This window comes from Tachypleus tridentatus, chromosome 8 (genome assembly GCF_004210375.1).
Source record: "Tachypleus tridentatus isolate NWPU-2018 chromosome 8, ASM421037v1, whole genome shotgun sequence".
Classification (NCBI taxonomy): Eukaryota; Metazoa; Arthropoda; class Merostomata; order Xiphosura; family Limulidae; genus Tachypleus; species Tachypleus tridentatus.
The window spans coordinates 3275916-3294393 of NC_134832.1; the positions used below are offsets into that span (position 1 = coordinate 3275916).

Genomic DNA, 18478 nt, shown 5'->3' on the forward strand with positions numbered 1-18478 from the left:
AACTAACTAACGTACTGAATGGCCAGCTTCCTCTCTTGATTAAAACCCCATAGAGAACTTGTGGCATATAATGAAACGTACGATTTATGCTGGTGGAAGAAAGTTTACATCAAAGGATGATCTCTGGAATGTTGTACTATCATCTGCAAGGGATGATGAAGTAAAAGAATATAACTCATGGCATTTTAGAAAACCTTGTTTGTTAGTAGATTTCGATGAGAATTGCACAGCTTGTGTATAACAATATGGAAGTTAATCTACATATATTTAACCTAGATCATAAATATACTTTTCAAAATATTCGTATGAACAAACCTTGCACAATGATTTGGTACGCACTTTACTGAACTGTGTGATCATACCTCTCCACATATCATAAAACTTCTTTTATCAGTTTAATACAAGTTATTTCATTCGTATTTTTGAAATTCAGTGTGTAACTATTGGCGACTTGCTCGTCCTCAAAGGTAGCCACTTTCACCACGTGGTAACCTTCAAAATATGTACCGAAACAATGACTAATTTATCTCAACATAATTATTCAACATGATGACTCAGCAGTATATTTAAAGTTACTAAGTTGTTTCACGGATATTCTATTTCATATTTTTATTTTCTCTCATGTGCTGTCTGTTGTTGCCCATTTATGCAGTTTATCTCTTAACTAACACGTTACACAATTTCCCTTCTATAAGAAGCCCCCCCCTCCAGTGGCACAATGGTATGTCTGTGGACTCCCACCGCTAGAAACTTGGATTCGATACCAGTGATGGGCAGAGCTCAAATAGCCCATTGCGTAGCTGTGTACTTAATTCCAAATAATCAATCAATAATCAATTAGAAGTCTCTTTTCTTGGCCGAAAAGGGGAGGAAACTTTTTGCTGGTTCGCCATTGATTTTGAAAGACTGGAGTGAGATAACGTTGCAAAAAGAGGATATTTATGTTTCTCAAAATCAAACCTAACAGATAAATCCTGACACTGAACGTAAAGTTTCTTGGGCAATAATTTGTAAGAGCCTAAAAGAGACCTGTAATGTTATTTTTTATACAACTCTGATTTTAAGTCATAGTGTGAGATATAACATTTGCATTTAACACTGTTTATTACACTAATTTTTCCAATGCTTCGATTGTATTTGGCGTTTAAGTCGTAAAGTTTAGGATATTTAATAAGTTAGCACGAAAATGAAGTTTTATTTCATGAACTCTTTAATTTATCGTTAAATAGAGCGACGTATTGCTAGGTGATAATACACAATTATAGAGTGCAATATTAATTTTCGATATAAACCTATTAAACGCATTCTCCCCGCTAGTACAGCGGTATGTCTCCGGATTTACAACGCTTAAATCACGGGTTCGATTCCTCTCGGTGGGCTGAGCAGATAACCATTTGTGGCTTTACTCTATGGAAAACACACTTAAACGCATAATGCGTTAAATTATTCTCTTAGAAATCTCCTTTTGCCAAGTGCGAGTCATTTCTTGTGGCGGTGGCGAAGAGATACTGAAACATGTAGTCACTTTTAATGCTGCCCATCGCCAAATCAATTTACTCACCACTATACTACCGAGAAACGTGTTAAAGTATAAATAATTTTCTTTTTATATAATTTGCACTTTATCCTGATTAAAAATAAAATAAAAAGAGATAGTGATAGTAACGTTACCAATACGTAAGCTCAATATTGTGTATGTACATAACAGAAAGTTAATATTTGTTACTTTTATCAACGCTTGCTCTTAAATTTTGTTTTTATTATTATCATGTCATCAACTGTAGCAGCCAATTTTCTATCGTACAAATATTTAGTGATTAACTGAAATTAACAGAAAATTATCGTACAATTACTTTACGTGAAAATATTGACGACGGAAAATAATTTCCTTTTGGTTGTGATGGTCCTGTATTGCAGCGCTACCTATTATTAACTCATGTCGCAATCTATTTCTTAAACACCAATATAATAAATTTCAGTAACTAGAAAATGAAGGAAAGTTAAATGAAATTATTATTAAAATGCAACTTGAAATTATTAATTTTTCAAAAGAGTTTAAAGAATAGTGCTCAAGTCTAGAGACGGTCTATGTCAAGCTACTCGTAAAAAGTTGGAACTAAATTGTACAGTATTACAAGTTCTAAAGTCTTGGTGATCCTAACCTTAACATTCTTGTTGCAATGACTGAAATAAAGTTTATGAAGTATATTCAACTCCAATTAAAGCATGGGCTTACCGGGTTGAATTCCAGGGCTTCATACTAATTAGGGGCCTTCAAGCTATGACTATAGATGTATTGCATGAAGAGGTTCTGTCTCGAGGGGACCTGTGAGTATTTTGTCTAAATGTTTCCGATTAATAAATATCTTTTGATTTAGGTGATTACGCATCCTTTCGTTTACTTGAGTTAAATGAAAAAAAAAAAAGTCATAATGAGCTACTACCATTTGGATCAAAACTCGATTATAAGTGTTATGAGCCCTCAAGCTTACCGTTGAGTCATCAAGCGCAAACGTTGACTTAATTCTTGCCACGAGCTGGGTATGGTGGTATGGATCATGTGTGATTTGAACCTGCTAAAATCTTGTCAAACAGGTTTCTACACTTTTGTTTATCCTTGATTTTGTAAGTACAATTGGCTAAAGTGACATACTTTTCATGAGTGTAGGTAGATGATGCAGCACTGGTAGCGCTATATAAACGAGGTTTCAAGACAAATGTTTCATCCTTCTATTTCATATCATGTACTCACAGTAGAGGAGACGTTATTACCAGATCTTCTTTGTAGAAAAGTGACGATATAGGAACGATTTATGTATGTCTATCAATTTTGTATTTTCTTTTGTTTATTTAAGTATGTCATTTATTGATTTTGAATAAATTACTCTTTTTTTTCGATAAGTTAACTCAATATTTAGAAAGCAGTTCTTGGAGTTACTTATAACAAATATGCAATATTTCCAACTCTGAAATTCAAAGCACGTGAAATTTCGTTAATACGTATTTGAATATACATATCCTCAAAAAATTGGTGATCCTTTTATTGATGTAATAATAACGAAAGAAAATAAGAAAATAGATTTAAATTTTCATGGCGTACATATTTTATTGTGGTTTAGGGCAAAGTTGTTTTTTTTCAGTTTTAACTGTATCTAGCCGCTATTTCCTTCTAAGTACCAGTTTGACGGAATATTATGATGTCTCAGCTTTCTGTGCTATTGTTGCTTGCAAGTGCTTTTCTAACACGTTGGTCATATCAAGCTGGAAGTGCCAGTGGTCAAAAAACCTCAGATCAAACAACAGATATCACAACTTCAGACTTCTGGAGGCACATCGACCTGAAGTCTCAAGAAATACCAGAAGAAATTAAACAAAAGGTCGCAGGCGTTGATATCAAAGAAACAAGTATCACAGTCGATGTAAGTTACTTTAATGGTATTAGTCTTTCTATATCCTCTTAGAGTGAGGCTACTAACTCGTGCGGATTCACTTACAACTACGATAATATATATTATTAAACCTTTACTGAACACTTAGATAGAGCAGAATCTTAGTTTTCAGCGTATGCTGACAGCTATTTTCTTATTGTATACTCAAGACATTGCTATAGGTATTAAAACGTAATTAAAATAAAGTATAGAACAACGTTTTGACCTGTTAACCAGAATATGACTTAAGAAGGTCGAAACGTTCTTCAGTATTTTATTTTAATTAAATTTTAATACCCATACCAGCTATCTTGAGATAAATTTTTACTCCATGTGGGTTGTTGTTAGTGATCAGTATCAAAACATAATCCATACTTCAACTTAATTTGTTTAAAAATGGACAACAAAAGGCCTCGATATTCCTACATATTTGCTCTATTGATGACAAATTTAAGTAAAAAATGAAACTTATTTTATGATGGAGTTGTGACAGTTTATAACGTATATGAACGTTCATATTATTTGCCTATATACGTACTTAGTTTCAACTATTAGCTTTACACGCCAGGTTATCTACTGTTCAAGTAATGATGTCAGAGTAGTGACAAGATGGCTATTAATCTTTACTTGATATAGTAGATTTTCTTTTGCTGCACATAAGTTAAACAACTACATCATATACTTAACTGAAGCTGCGATAAGTTCCAAGTTCTTTTACATGATTTAGCTCAAATTATGTTCAAAAAAGATGTTCCGACACTACAACTTGTAATCATAGCCAGTTTTTAACCACATTGTGATAACAATTTAGATTTTTTGCAATTTAAGCAGTTTAGAATAGCACCATCTTGAGTCCTGTATACGCAATGATGCCAATAGGTTTGACAATTATCAACTTACTGGCTGTAATGGTTTCTTAACAAGTATAGCTGTAGGATTTTACTAACGGAAACAAGTTTTTGTTTTTGTGTAAAAGTTTAACAAGTTGTAATCAGTCAGTGAAATTCAAGTTATTTATTCAGCATTACAGATGTATTTCCTTGAGACAAATTATTTAAACCCTAGTATTACCGATATACAGTATTGTGCAAAATTGTAAGGACAAAATCAAGGATTAGGTTTTAGGTTTCAGTCAAAGAACATTGGAAGGTAAATCACAGGTGAAACACCAAAATGTTATTAATCTTCATATTTAGTACAACGGAAACTCAGTGAAAGTGTCGAGTTCATTAAACATAGCTTAACAGAAACTCAGTGGAAGTGTTGAGTTCAGTAAACACAACTTAACAGAAACTTAGTGGAAGTGTTAAGTACAGTAAACATAGTACAACAGAAACTCAGTAGAAGTGTTGAGTTCAGTAAATATAGTACAACAGAAACTCAGTGGAAGTGTTGAGTTCAGTAAACATAGTACAACAGAAACTCAGTGGAAGTGTTGAGTTCAGTGTACATAGTACAACAGAAACTCAGTGGAAGTGTTGAGTTCAGTAAACATAGTACAACAGAAAGTCAGTGGAAGTGTTGAGTTTAGTAAACATAGTGCAACAGAAAGTCAGTGGAAGTGTTGAGTTTAGTAAACATAGTGCAACAGAAAGTCAGTGGAAGTGTTGAGTTCAGTAAACATTTCAATTCTGAAGCAATTTGCTGTAGAGTCCAATCAGCAAGCACCACGTAAAGTTTTTATACGAACTCTCTGCTCTTCTGACAATTCTCTAAGCTTTTTGGACCATGAAAATAAAACTTAATATAATGTGTTAAACACTCTCTGTATGAAGGTTTATTTGTGGAGTGTTATTAAATTGATTTCTAACATACACCATCATCATATGTTAGTTTCTTACTAGCTTCTTTCTATGTAGTTAACACACTGCTTTGGGCACCATGACAGTTATTTCAGACCTTAAATTTAATCAGTATGTTCATTAAAGCAAAACCCTTATGATATGTGCTTGGTACAAGTTTACGGAAATTCTAAAGAATGACAAGTATTCTCATACTGTTTCATCGGTTGTCAACAGTAAAGTATCGCCATATTGTTTTAGGTATAAAATATTTGAGTTTTCTTACGTGGTGACATAGAAAAATTAGCCCCACAAAATGGAAAGGATGACAAAATATTTTTTGTCCTAACACTTTTGTGTTTGTGTTTTCTCATAGCAAAGCCACATCAGACTATCTGTTGAGTCCATCGAGGGGAATCGAACCCATGATTTTAGCGTTGCAAATCCGTAGACTTACCACTGTAACAGCAGGGGACAATACTTTTGTTCAGTACTGTAATTGAATACTTGTTAGATAGATTTTGGTTTTGTTTGTTTTAAGTATCGCGCAAAGCTACTCGAGGGCTATCTGCGCTAGCCATCCCTAATTTAGCAGTGCAAAAATAGAGGGAAGGCAGCTAGTCATCACCGCCAACTCTTGGGCTACTCTTTTATCAACGAATAGTGTGATTGACCGTTACATTATAACGCTTCCATGACTGAAACGGCGAGCATGTTTGGTGTGACGGGTTTCGAACTCGCGACCCTCAGCTTACGAATCGAGTGTCTTACCCACATGATCATGGCGGGCCTGTTAGATACATATACCCTAATCAAAAATGAGTGATATTGAGAAAAGAAGAAGACATAATGCGAGTATTTTCACAAATGTATATTCAATTCTCTATTTGTTTCATGTATAAAATATTTGATGTCTTGCGTATTTTACAAATAGAATATTTAAGTTCGCTATGTGCTTTATACATAAAACAAGTAATTTCATCCGGTTATAAAGTTCTTTATACTTAATGTTGTAATAATAATATCGATGTTGCAATATGATGTAATGTGTAGAACCTACCTGTATGGAGACATCCAAACAGTCTGTAATGTTAATGTTAACTAAACACTGTTTCAAAACTGATTTTTACATGAAATTTTTTATAATGGAATAGTGAGAAGGCTTAAGGAATGTTTGATAATTTTGACTGATGGTAAAGATAGTTTGTACTGTTTATTATTTTATATCATATTAAACAACATGATTGGTAATATTGCAACTTCCTAGGTAGGAAATACAAACAAGTAGTCATTTACAAAACTGTCACAGTTTCAAACAGTTGTACATAATTTTTTTTAGACTTTCTCACGGAATCATGTTCATGTGATATTTAGCTACAGATCAGCCTTAAAATCGTGCATACAGAACTATCTAAGTGAAGAATAAATCAAACACGGATGGTAGGGTAAAGCAAGTAAACCAACGTTTAATTTAAAACAATAAAATTGTTTATTCAACGCTAACACAGTATTCTGTTACCTATGGGCACCTGGCGTTCGACTCACGAACTACTACTGATTGTGGGTTTGAATCCTGCCATCAAACATGCTCGATCTTTTAGCCGTGGAAGCGTTTTAATGTGTCTGTCAATTTGTTTGTTCATCAGGGATCTTCGAATAAAGATATATTCGAATAAACTGAAAACAGTTTGATTTAGTAACGAATAAAACTTTATTATAAATGCACACCTAAGAATAAATGCACATAAAGGATGCAATTTATTAACATTTCAGTCATAACACCTGCGAACTGTAACCATCCTCCTATTTCTACATTCAGTCAGTTTTATTAAAATTATACAGAGCCAAATAAATTTCATAAAGCTACAGAAGGTTAAACGAACGTGATGACAGTCACAGACACTTTATTAGTTGTGCTTTATTTTTACAGATAACCTAATGTTTATTCAGGCTTGAGAAAATTATTTAATAACTCATATTTTTATATATAACTATACAATCTTCTTAAATTGTCCTCATTTGGATATTTCAAGAGATCTGTCATTGCGTTCTTACCATTCGTACTTCTAATAGCACAATGATATAACACTGCAATTTTAATTTTTGCCTACGATTTCAAATTATTTTGATTGTTCTTAAGCATAAAGATATACAAAAGGCTATCTATACAATGCCCATCACGGATATCGAAATTCGGCTTTTAGCCAGTAGACTTGCAGACTCACTGCTGTGATCACCGAAGAAGGATGTTCTTTGAAAAGTACCTCTGATACTGCATTTTGCAAAAACTGTGAAAGTTCTTGTAACAGGTTTCAGAGATTTGATGTGGCAATCTTTTTGTTTTTTTATTTGGGAGTAAAGCAGGCCTATTAAGAATGGTTTGTTTTTACATTGTTAATAAGAGGAACAGTCCACTGTGGAGGAGTACTACCATCTTTAGACTTCCATCATTTCCAGACAATTCATCTTCATAGTCCTAACCTCTGCTTAAGTATTCTCTTCAGTTGAATTTCTACACGTTATTCGTCATTAGAAGAAAACTATACCTCATTTCAAGATTTATTGTATATCAACGATATTTTTATAAAGCCAAACATTGTTAATTATCATTTGCATTGAATACAAATCTTCCCTATATTTCTATCTCTTTGTGGTTCCTGAAGCGATATTCTATTGTCCTGATTCCAAACTTGTACAGTTTTACAATACAACATTTCTTTATTTTGTTACTAAAGATTGGTACTTTCTCTTGACAAAACGGATGGACAGTCAGTGACATCCCTCAAATCAAAAGTGTATTTTGTAGTTTTAATGAAAAACCCACATTCGTCTCAACAAAGCTATAGGAGTTTCAAAAACTCCTCCAGTTGTCGACAATAATAGGAAATATGCTGAAAAAGTGAAAGATGTTGATTCCATGTGTTCTGCTCATGTAGAAGTATTTACTACTAGAATGTCTCATATATAAAAATTTTTCTAAAGTTACGTTATTCTCATTGGAAATTACGTTTTATGTGTTTCCCACGTCCCAAACAAAAATCACCAATAAGCTGACATACCAGTGTTTTCTCCTATTATTTTAGTGCAGCCTATTTGAGTAATCTGCCATATTTATATTCTTTTCCATAATGTACCTAGGGCATTAACAATTATGTTTCAGTTGGTACTTCTAGGACTTAAACAAAACTATATTTCAGTTGGTACTCCCAGAACTTTAACAGCTATGTTTCAGTTAGTTACCAAGCAGAACTCATCCATCACACAATTTGTCGTTTCTCTTCAAGGAAAATCGCTGAAAGGTTACAGCAGCAACAGGCCTAAGGAATGTTTCTGTGAGGAGAGACACACAGGATGATTGAAATCAATCGAGGCTTTAGTGTCATATAAACTGAAATGGAAACCTCGACTGTTCCACTGTACGAAGGTCGCCACTTTTATTATGTAGAAGAACTGTATGCAGTGTCTTTTAGTTTTTGTTCAGTAGAAAGAGGTCTATTAACCTACAAGAACCCTGCTACGGGACAGTGAGGCAGGTCCATGTTGGAGAAATTAGAATTCAATGTGTGAGTGCTTCATCAAATAACTAGCCTGCACTTCGGGGGGACCGATGGAGAGAGGTCCAAGCTGCAAAAGAGACAGGAGAAGACGTAGATTTATTAATACATGTATCCTTGGAGGGCAGAAGACTCTTCACATGATGAGAGAAAGTCTTTATAAGAGAATCAGACAGATTTGTCTGTACCTCCGCTGTACCACTGGAGTGGAGTACAGCAGCATACATCAGAGGTGGAAAAGGAAACAACAGTTTATGTGTTTCTGCATAAGAAATGTTGTTTATGGTCTTCAAAAAATACACCTCTTTTTCCTTTGCTAATTCAGGGCAAGGACGAAAACATAGAAGGTGGGAACCATTACAGTTAGAGCAATGTGGGTCCGATTGACATTCATAGCTGTTGTGGCCTTAGCCTCCAGAAAGAGCACGTGCCAAAGAATTACAACAATATTTCCTAGAATCTCTGAACCTTTAGCATTGGAAACATGTGACAAATAATTTGCCTTGATAGTGGCAGGCAGAGATAGCAGTTTAAACGGCAACATCAGAACGTTTGTAATTCAAATTTTTACAAATGGAGAGAGGTCGAACAGCCGAAACACCTTGGCTGGAGAAACAAGCTAGAATCTCCGATTCAGGGATGTTAAGTAAATTTTTCTTCAGGATCACTCTTCTTGAGGAATTCAGATTAACATGGCAGTAACCTTAAAAAGCATATTCCCAATGGGCTTCGATTTCATGAGGAGTGTGCTATCTTGTGTTTGAGATATTTCAACTGAGATCTCCTCATATTGTAGCTTTTTGACAAACTCAGAAAAGCTAATCAGCCCATTTGGTTACTTCTGAATGAAAAAGGGAGCCATTTGTTCTTATGATTGATCATTTACTCATGAATTTTATTTTATTTTGATATTCATTATTTTTATTATCCATAAGGAATATAGAATGATTCATTATCCATTGACTCCACACTCCACGGAGTTCAACAAGAGGAGGTGCTACCCTACCCAACTAGGACAGTGTCGCTATGCCATAGTTTTGTGAGTGTTATACCCGAACACTAGCATCAGACATACTACCCATAATACCCGTTGAGAACGTTCAACACCAGTACTCAGTTTACCTCTGCCCAACAGGACCACATGACTGACTTTAGGGGAAAGTATCACAAGTTCACCCAGCTACAGGAGTTTACCGGCAAAGTGGTGTGTTTCAGTGCCTCCGACGCCTCTCAACCAATAGAATCCTCTTCTTCCCTTCAAGGTCCTACAAGGTTCTCTCGCATTTAAAGGAATCCATATCGAGAGTTAACCATTTGGACTTGTTTTAAAAATAAGAGTACCAATACACACACAATATATTATAATGGTTTTATCTTAAACCTGAATAACCATCAACTTCTATATTTATTTATAACTTTACAACATGTCTGAATTATTAGGAAGAATTATATTATGTTCAAATTCCAAATAGTAAGTGGATGTAGATTATGTTGTTCCATATGAAATATATGAAGTAAGTGGTTGTATAGCCTGTTGTTCCTAATGGAATGTTTCTGCTAAGTGGACGTAGGTGCTGTTGCCCCAAATGGAATATTTCTGGTAAATGGTATGTAGATGCTGTTGCCCCAAGTGAAATATTTCTGGTAAGTGGAATGTAGATGCTGTTGCCGCAAATGCAATATCTGTGGTAAGTGGATGTAGATCCTATTATTCCAAATGCACTATTTGTGGTAAGTGGATGTAGATCCTGATACTATATGATGTTATAGCTTGTGCTCGGTAACATACGCTCATTGGCAAGTCAAAATAAATTATAGATCTTTACGTTTTGTACTTTTTTATGACTTGGTGACACAGCGGTACCTCTGCGGACTCACAACATCACAAACCTTTGGTCTTCACTTCAAACAAATAAACTCTTTAATAAAATAATTTGAAATATAACATTCATTAATTTTTATTGTGTGATTTGAAAACTGAATTAAACCTGAGATTCTAAGTGAGTATTGTATTTTGTGTATGAATATATTATGTAGACTCATCATTCATTACTGCGTGGATAGGTACGTGTAATACATTTCGTGAGATATGAATTTCTTTTCTTACTTAGAAATTACAATCTTACTTGTCAATTTGTATAGAACTGTTGTTACTTAGAAACTACTTGTTAATATGTATAAATTAACACATTATTCACACAGTTATTTTTATTTCGGGTTCAAGTTGAACCTGAAAATGTTTTTAGAAGTAACATTTTGCCTCAAGTTTCACATTTGTTAGAACCACTAAAATATTGTTAGAAATTATAAACCATCGTATATAATACATACATAGTGTGTAATTTATGTAGATAGATGGGCTATATATAAAAGGAAACAGTAGTTGGTAATCATAACAATTTGACGTTTTGTTACGATTTTCTGAAAAAGAAAAAACGAAACATGTTTGTGATTTATATTCCGTTATTGTTTTATTTTTTGTAATCATGTTTTTTTCATAACTGTAACCAGAATGTCAAAGTGTTCTACCGTGAAGCTTTACCTCAGGACACTTCCAATTTCCACATCTCCATCCTTCTACTGCATGGAGCAGCGTTTTCTTCCCAAACCTTGCTGGACCTGGGCACAATACAAGTGCTGGCTGCAATGGGCTACCGGACTGTGGCAATGGATGTACCTGGTGGGCTTTCTGTTCATTACTAACTAAACATTACAACATTTAGAGGTAGGCGTCAGTTCATTACTAACTTAACATTACAACATTTAGAGGTAGGCGTCAGTTCATTACTAACTTATCATTATAACATTTAGAGGTAGACGTCAGTTCATTACTAACTTAACATTACAACATTTAGAGGTAGGTGTCAGTTCATTACTAACTTAACATTACAACATTTAGAGGTAGGCGTCAGTTCATTACTAACTTATCATTACAACATTTAGAGGTAGGCCTCAGTTCATTACTAACTTAACATTACAACATTTAGAGGTAGGTGTCAGTTCATTACTAACTTAACATTACAACATTTAGAGGTAGACGTCAGTTCATTACTAACTTAACATTACAACATTTAGAGGTAGGTGTCAGTTCATTACTAACTTAACATTACAACATTTAGAGATAGGCGTCAGTTCATTACTAACTTATCATTACAACATTTAGAGGTAGACGTCAGTTCATTACTAACTTAACATTACAACATTTAGAAGTAGACGTCAGTTCATTACTAACTTAACATTACAACATTTAGAAGTAGGCGTCAATTCATTACTAACTTAACATTACAACATTTAGAGGTAGGCCTCAGTTCATTACTCCCGTTGCTCCCCCTCCCCAATGACACAGCGGTACACATGCAGATTTATAAAGCTAGAATCCGGGTTTCGATACTCGTGGCAGAACAGCGCACAGATAGTCCATTGTGTTGCTTTGTGCTTAACTTCAAAACAAACAATACTAACTTAACATTACAATATTTTGATATAGACTTCAGTTCATTGCTAATTTAGCATTACAATATTTGGATATAGGTGTCAGTTCATCACTGAATGAAGAGATAGCCAGTCAAGACCTTTATCATAAATTAAATTTTTGTTTGTTTTTTAAATTTCACACAAAGCTATACGAGGGCTATCTACGCTAGCCGTCCCTTGTTTACGATCTGTTTCACAGTTTCAGATTCTTCGTCTTTGTTGGACAAAACTTCAATCCTTATTGGGTAAAATGATATCATTATTTATTCAATAGGACTTATGGGAACTCCCTAAATGTGTTGAAAAACTGTCATCAATAGACATTGTTGTTATTGAAACATCAAAGCTCGTTTTTTAGGTATAAAACTGAGAAACGTCTTTCCAACCCACAGGACCAGGGTGTTAGATAAACTGATGCACACCAACCAGCACCATTATTCAAGTCTGTTTTCTTCCTATTATTCTGAAAACATTAAGTCAGGTTTTTAAAAACCCTACTTTAAATAATCTACCATTAATGTGGTTATTAGAATACTTTATATTACGTAGCTTTAACCTGTGTTTGCTACGGAAGTAATAACTATGACAGCAGTAATTGTGAACCTTTGTGTTTAAACTGTCAGGGATCACGTCTTCTTATTTGCAATCATGCTGCTACTTGAAGGACGATATTACGAAAAATGCTTGTGTTATTAATGGAAGCGAGTTAGTTTTCAGCTGTGCATTTCACTATTTTGTTTGGGTTTAGACATCGATATCTGTACAACATTCTGTGTGTTTTTGCCTTATCCCAGTATTTCGTAAACTCCTGAAATTCCCTTTGCTGATAAAGTTATTTCAGATGAGACTTCTCCCTCTAGAGATATGGCATAATTTTATGTCTCAAGCCAAACTGTTTGGATGTTTATTTGTTCATTTTGACTTGTTCAATCCATTGTGATCCAACCTATGAGAGTGATTGTTCTCACCAATCTAAGAGAGGTTGAATGCAGCTAAAGCCAGCTATTCCTATGCTTTAACGAAATTTGGAGTAGGCAAAGTATCCTTCCTTACTATTCTAAGCTTGCATGGTGTTATTGTTAGGAGTCTCCACTCACAATATGCAGATCGGGGGTTCGAACCCTATGGTCAAACATTTCGCCCTTTCAGCCTTTTAATTCCACTATTCATTGATAAAAGAGAAGCCTATGAGTTGGCGGTAAGTTGACTAAGTGTCTTTTGTCTAGTCTATCATTTCTAAATTAGAGGCATTTAGTGCAGGTAACTCTCAAGTAGCTTTGTGCAAAATTCAACAATTTACCTCTTCTTTCTAACTTCATCCTGCTATTGTTAACAACTGTATATGTCATCCTAAAGAATACTGACTATCAAAAAGTACATCATAGACACTTTCTTTTACCAACCTTACAGCGTTCTGTAGGCCATACATGGTAAATAATGTATTAAATTATAAAAAAAGAATACCAAGTTCTCTTTCACCACCACCACCACTTTAAAAGTTTTCTGGTATGAGACTCGGAAGTATATATTCATTCTATTTTCTGTCTTGTAACTTAGTGGCCAAAAAGTGTTCTGTCTTGTATCCTAATGGCCAAAAAGTACTCTGTCTTGTAACCTAGTATCCAAAAATTGTTCTGTCTTGTAAAGTAGTAGCTAAGAAGTGTTCTCTCTTATAACGTAGTGGCCAAGAAGTGACTAACTTACAGGCGATTAGTAGTACTCTCAGAGAGCGCTTTTCATATAATTCTGGTAAGTACCAAGTTCTTCCGGAGTTTGGTTCAACAAAATAAATACTGAAATTAATTGTTCTTTCTCACTTTACTACGACTGAACTCAAACTATCTCTGTAAGTTGTTTATTACGGCTACTGGACAAGATGTTGGGTTATTCATTTTTGGTAACTTTTAACTCGTAAGTGGAGTAAAGACAAAACGTTTGGTCACGCTACAGTTCAGCTGGCTCTTGTCGGTCATTACGTTTGTAAGTGTACATAATACGTTCCCATGTTTGAAAGACGAGACATATAACTTGCAGCACTGTTTAAATTGGATTTAACGTAATTAAAAATTGATAAATAATCACAAAAACATCAAAATTTGATTTCTTTATTGTACGTACATTACACAATTTTAAGAATAAATAATTTTTTGCATTTGCCTCTTAGATTATTTCTTTTCTCACCAGAGCTCTTTGGACTATCTTCTGTTTTGTGTAAAACTCTGTACAGTTGTTAACAATGATTGGTACAGGCATCCCAACAACCACTACACCAGCAACACAGCAGACACTCCCAATCACTTTGCCAGGTAAAGTAACGGGAACCATGTCTCCAAAACCAACAGTCGTCATAGTGACACAAGCCCACCAAAAGGCAGAGGGAATGCTAGTGTAAAGTGTTTCAGGTTCGTCTTTCTCTGCAAAATAAGCGAGACTAGAAAAAAACACAATGGAAATTACAAGGGATAAGATGAGCAACCCGAACTCTTGGATACTTTTCTTCATTGTATATCCCAAACTTTGCAAGCCTCTCGAATGTCGAGCCAGTTTTAAAATTCTCATAACCCTTCCCACACGGAAGATTAGGATAATTTCATGAATGTTTTCAAAATCTTTAGGGACAATATTTGTAGCTACAAGAATTGAAGACACGATGAAAGGGGTAATAACTAGGAGGTCAACGATGTTTAGTATACTTTTTAAAAACTTCCCCTTGTTTGGTGCAGAAAATAATCTTAAGATATGTTCTACACTAAACCAGACTACACATGTGATTTCAGTCATACCCAGTTTTTTGTTTTCTTTGTGTAGCGGAATTTCTTCATTGACATCTTCATCATATTGTTTCTTTAAGGAAGGTATCGTACCTAAAATTTGTGTGATGGATGATAGCAGGATGAAGAACACAGAGAAGCTGGCAATGATCTAAAGTTAAATTCTAATCACTAATCGATACTTATTATCACTTTATGTAAGTATATGTGTTTGAGACATTCACGAATTACGCAGCCCTGCGATGATTTTATTGTCTTGAAATATTCACGTTTTACAGTAATTCTTGTACGCTGAATCCAACAATGATACCAATTTTCTTCGTCGCGTACAGATTTTTCATAATACGCCTTATGTCTGTTTAGACAAGTGAATTACTTTCATTAAAATCGGGTCACACTTTGTAACGCTTGAAATATTGACAATCGATAAGACGCTCGCGTAGCCGATTGGTCTGTGACCCAAACATAATAAAAAAAAATGTTCATTGCGATTAAACGAAATAATAATTTGATTCAAGTAAGAGTTTTTCCTTTTATTATTTGCAAATAATCCTTACATTAGAGACAAAATGAATATTATTTTCGAAATCTGCGTAGCTAAATTACGAAACATCCGTTATTAAAACGAAAACAGTATTTATAAAGTTCTTTTTCGCAAACCTGTGTTACGTAAGAATTAATTTAAAAATACCAGTTATAAAAATCATAAATAGTACATTTTGTAATATAACAAATAAGGAATAATTGCAGCGGTAGCACCCGAATAGAATGAAAACAATGTACAACCAATCAAAAAACTATTTTAAGGGTAAACATCAGGTGCCAAATCCAATAATGTTTTCAATTTAGCCATTGATTCATTCCCTTTCCTTGGCAAGTTGTAGATCGTTATGGATGTTCTTTAAAAAAGTAAAATAACAATCATGGAAATGCAAATATTAAGTTTCACTAACTTTTGTAAGAAATGCCTTTAGCTTAGTTCATCCTTGTAGTGATGAAGAAATGATAGAAGGACGATGGTCCATGATTTTATTTAGAGAGCTCCATCTATCCTCTGTTCAACTATTTGAACTGTACCTTGCATGCCTTTCATTTTATGAACCAAACACAAAATACAGACCTCAAGATGGACAAAACATAAAACACAACCTCAAGGACCCGACATGAGGGTCGTGGGTTTCAATCCCCGTCCCATCAAACAAGCTAGCCCTTTCAATCGTGGGAACGTTATTATGTGACGCTCAATCACACTATTCATTGGCAAAAGAGTAGCTTTAGAGATGGCGGTGGGTGGTGATGACCAGCTGCCTTCCTTCTAGTCTTACACTGCAAAATTAGGGACGGCGAACGCAGACAGCCCTCGCGTAGCTTTGCGTGAAATTCAAAGCAAAACAAACAAGAACTCTAGATAGCGGATAGTCCTATATATAAATCAATCAATTAATCATACAATGATAAATTAAATAATGTTGCCAAAGCTGGTAGTCCTTTGAAGAGCTCGCTGTACATATAGCACCAGTTTTTCCCTCATGGCTTCCACCAACTGAACAGGTGAAAACTAAAGACCTGTAACAATTCTACAACAATTCCTTTTTGTGCTTTCTAAAACGGATGATCAACACCCATACTGTTATTTTGTTTGAATTTGAAGAACCTAAAAAACAAACAGTAACGCTCTTCTGCTTCTTGAAATGCAGATTTTACGGTAAGGGAACGTGCAACTTTTGCTTTGTACAAAACATGAAAATTCGTGAGATTTTGACTTTACAAATTAATTCGGATAAAAAGGTTAGGACAACAGTAAATGAATATAAAACCATTCCTTGTTACCCATTAAACATTTACTTCCAATACTTACATATGCACAGAAACGGAGATTTGGAGGCTATTGGACTTTGACCTGATTAATTGAAGATTTCGATACCCCACTGGGGCTATTATGTATATATCTATTTTCTCAGATTCAACTATACCTGCTTCGAAGTTATTTTAGTGTACTAGAAGTCCGTTCAAGGCCTGAGGCGTGCTTCTATCGATCTTTTAACATTGGGAAAGTAGAGGTCAGCGATAATTCTGGACTTAGAATGCTAAAATCCGGGATTCGATTCTCATCAGTATACGAAATACAGATAGCCCATTGTGTAGCCTCGCGCTAAAACAAACGAATGCGCCTAGGAAAGTTCTCAACCACAAATTGTAACAGGAGCTCAGTTAATGCCAAGTCTTTTGTCACTGTGAATCATATTATACTTAAGTAACAATTCTCATGAAAATAGTCCTAACATCATAAGATAAGATATTCAAAACGGTGAACGTACTTTTCTACAATATATAAAGCCAAAAGTTTAGCATATAATCTAATTTTTTTTCAAGTTACTAATATGCATACGCATATGAAAATAGTTTACTTTTAACTAAGTACAAAACTGCACAATGGGCATTCTTAGATAATTCCTTCACAGGGATTAAACCCTAAAAGGTAGCGCCGTAGGTCCCCAAGCTTATGGACGTGCCACGTGGGAAGGCGAAAGTAATTGGGGGACTAGTAAAACAAACAAATTAGTAATGAACATCCTTTATTTATACGACATCATATAAGGTAAAAGGATAATAAAATGAATCCAGTATTCATCTGGTAGTGATAACATGAATAAATAAAAATGAACGTACTTTGGCAGCCACTGAAGTATCAGGTCTTTCCATTAGGTTCCAGACAAACTGCTTACATTGCGCATACTTTCCTTCTTCAAACTTTTCAACTTCTGTTCTAAAAGTAAACCGTTGGACGTCTAAGTCAGTAAAAATTGATTCATTTTTTTCATAGTATTTGCTCATACAGCAAGGCTCCATACAAGTTTCTTTTAACATCCAGTATTCAAAATCGTCAGTGAGTGACCTCATCAGGATTATACTCGTCACAATATTCCTCAAATTCCTCAGGATCTCGGCATAGTCGTAGACGAACTAAGCGGGTTTGAGGGAAGCCCTTCAAAGTATTCCACATCACTTGATGTTTGACACCACTAACATTTAGAGTCACCCTGTGGTTTTTAGTTTCAGTAAGATCAGCCACAGAGTCATTTCGAGACAAATCAAGAACATCTTGTGTTTGCGCATCATTTATATCTATTAAGGAAATGGGTAAACTACACGAATATTGTGACTCTTCCACAGATAGGACTGAATGGTTACTTTCTATTTGATGCCAACCAGAGACATCTCGATGAGGTGAGTTATTCGTATGAAGTTTCTCTACAAAGTCCATTTCTTCAAGTGATACTGATGACCCCAGCGTATACATTCAAGTCAGTTTTAATTCACTGGAAATAGGAATTCGTTTCACAGGGACTGTAATGACTTCTTGGCTTCAGAAGCAACTGAAATAAGAATATTTATGATAGGATATGTAACATCTTTCATCTTAAAATGTGAAGGGTGATAGGTTTTTGCAAAAGTTTTCAACTAAAGAA

General features: G+C 34.7%; 1 protein-coding gene across 1 annotated transcript; it reads right to left on the reverse strand.

Annotated features, from left to right (window-relative positions):
- Window positions 1-14397: 14397 nt before the first annotated feature.
- Window positions 14398-17876, reverse strand: LOC143223859 (potassium voltage-gated channel subfamily B member 2-like). The gene is made up of 2 exons (XM_076452335.1): window positions 17679-17876; window positions 14398-15159 (listed from the first exon to the last, which is right to left on the reverse strand). Exons 1-2 carry the CDS (start codon window positions 17874-17876, stop codon window positions 14398-14400), a joined length of 960 nt encoding a protein of 319 aa, XP_076308450.1.
- Window positions 17877-18478: the final 602 nt, after the last annotated feature.

Coding starts and splice junctions, on each gene's coding strand:
- LOC143223859 (XM_076452335.1), bottom strand. CDS start 17,876: ATGTTAAAAGAAACTTGTATGGAGCCTTGCTGTATGAGCAAATACTAT. Junction 15,160..17,678: donor ATACTTCAGTGGCTGCCAAA/GTACGTTCATTT, acceptor ATTTAACTTTAG/ATCATTGCCAGCTTCTCTGT.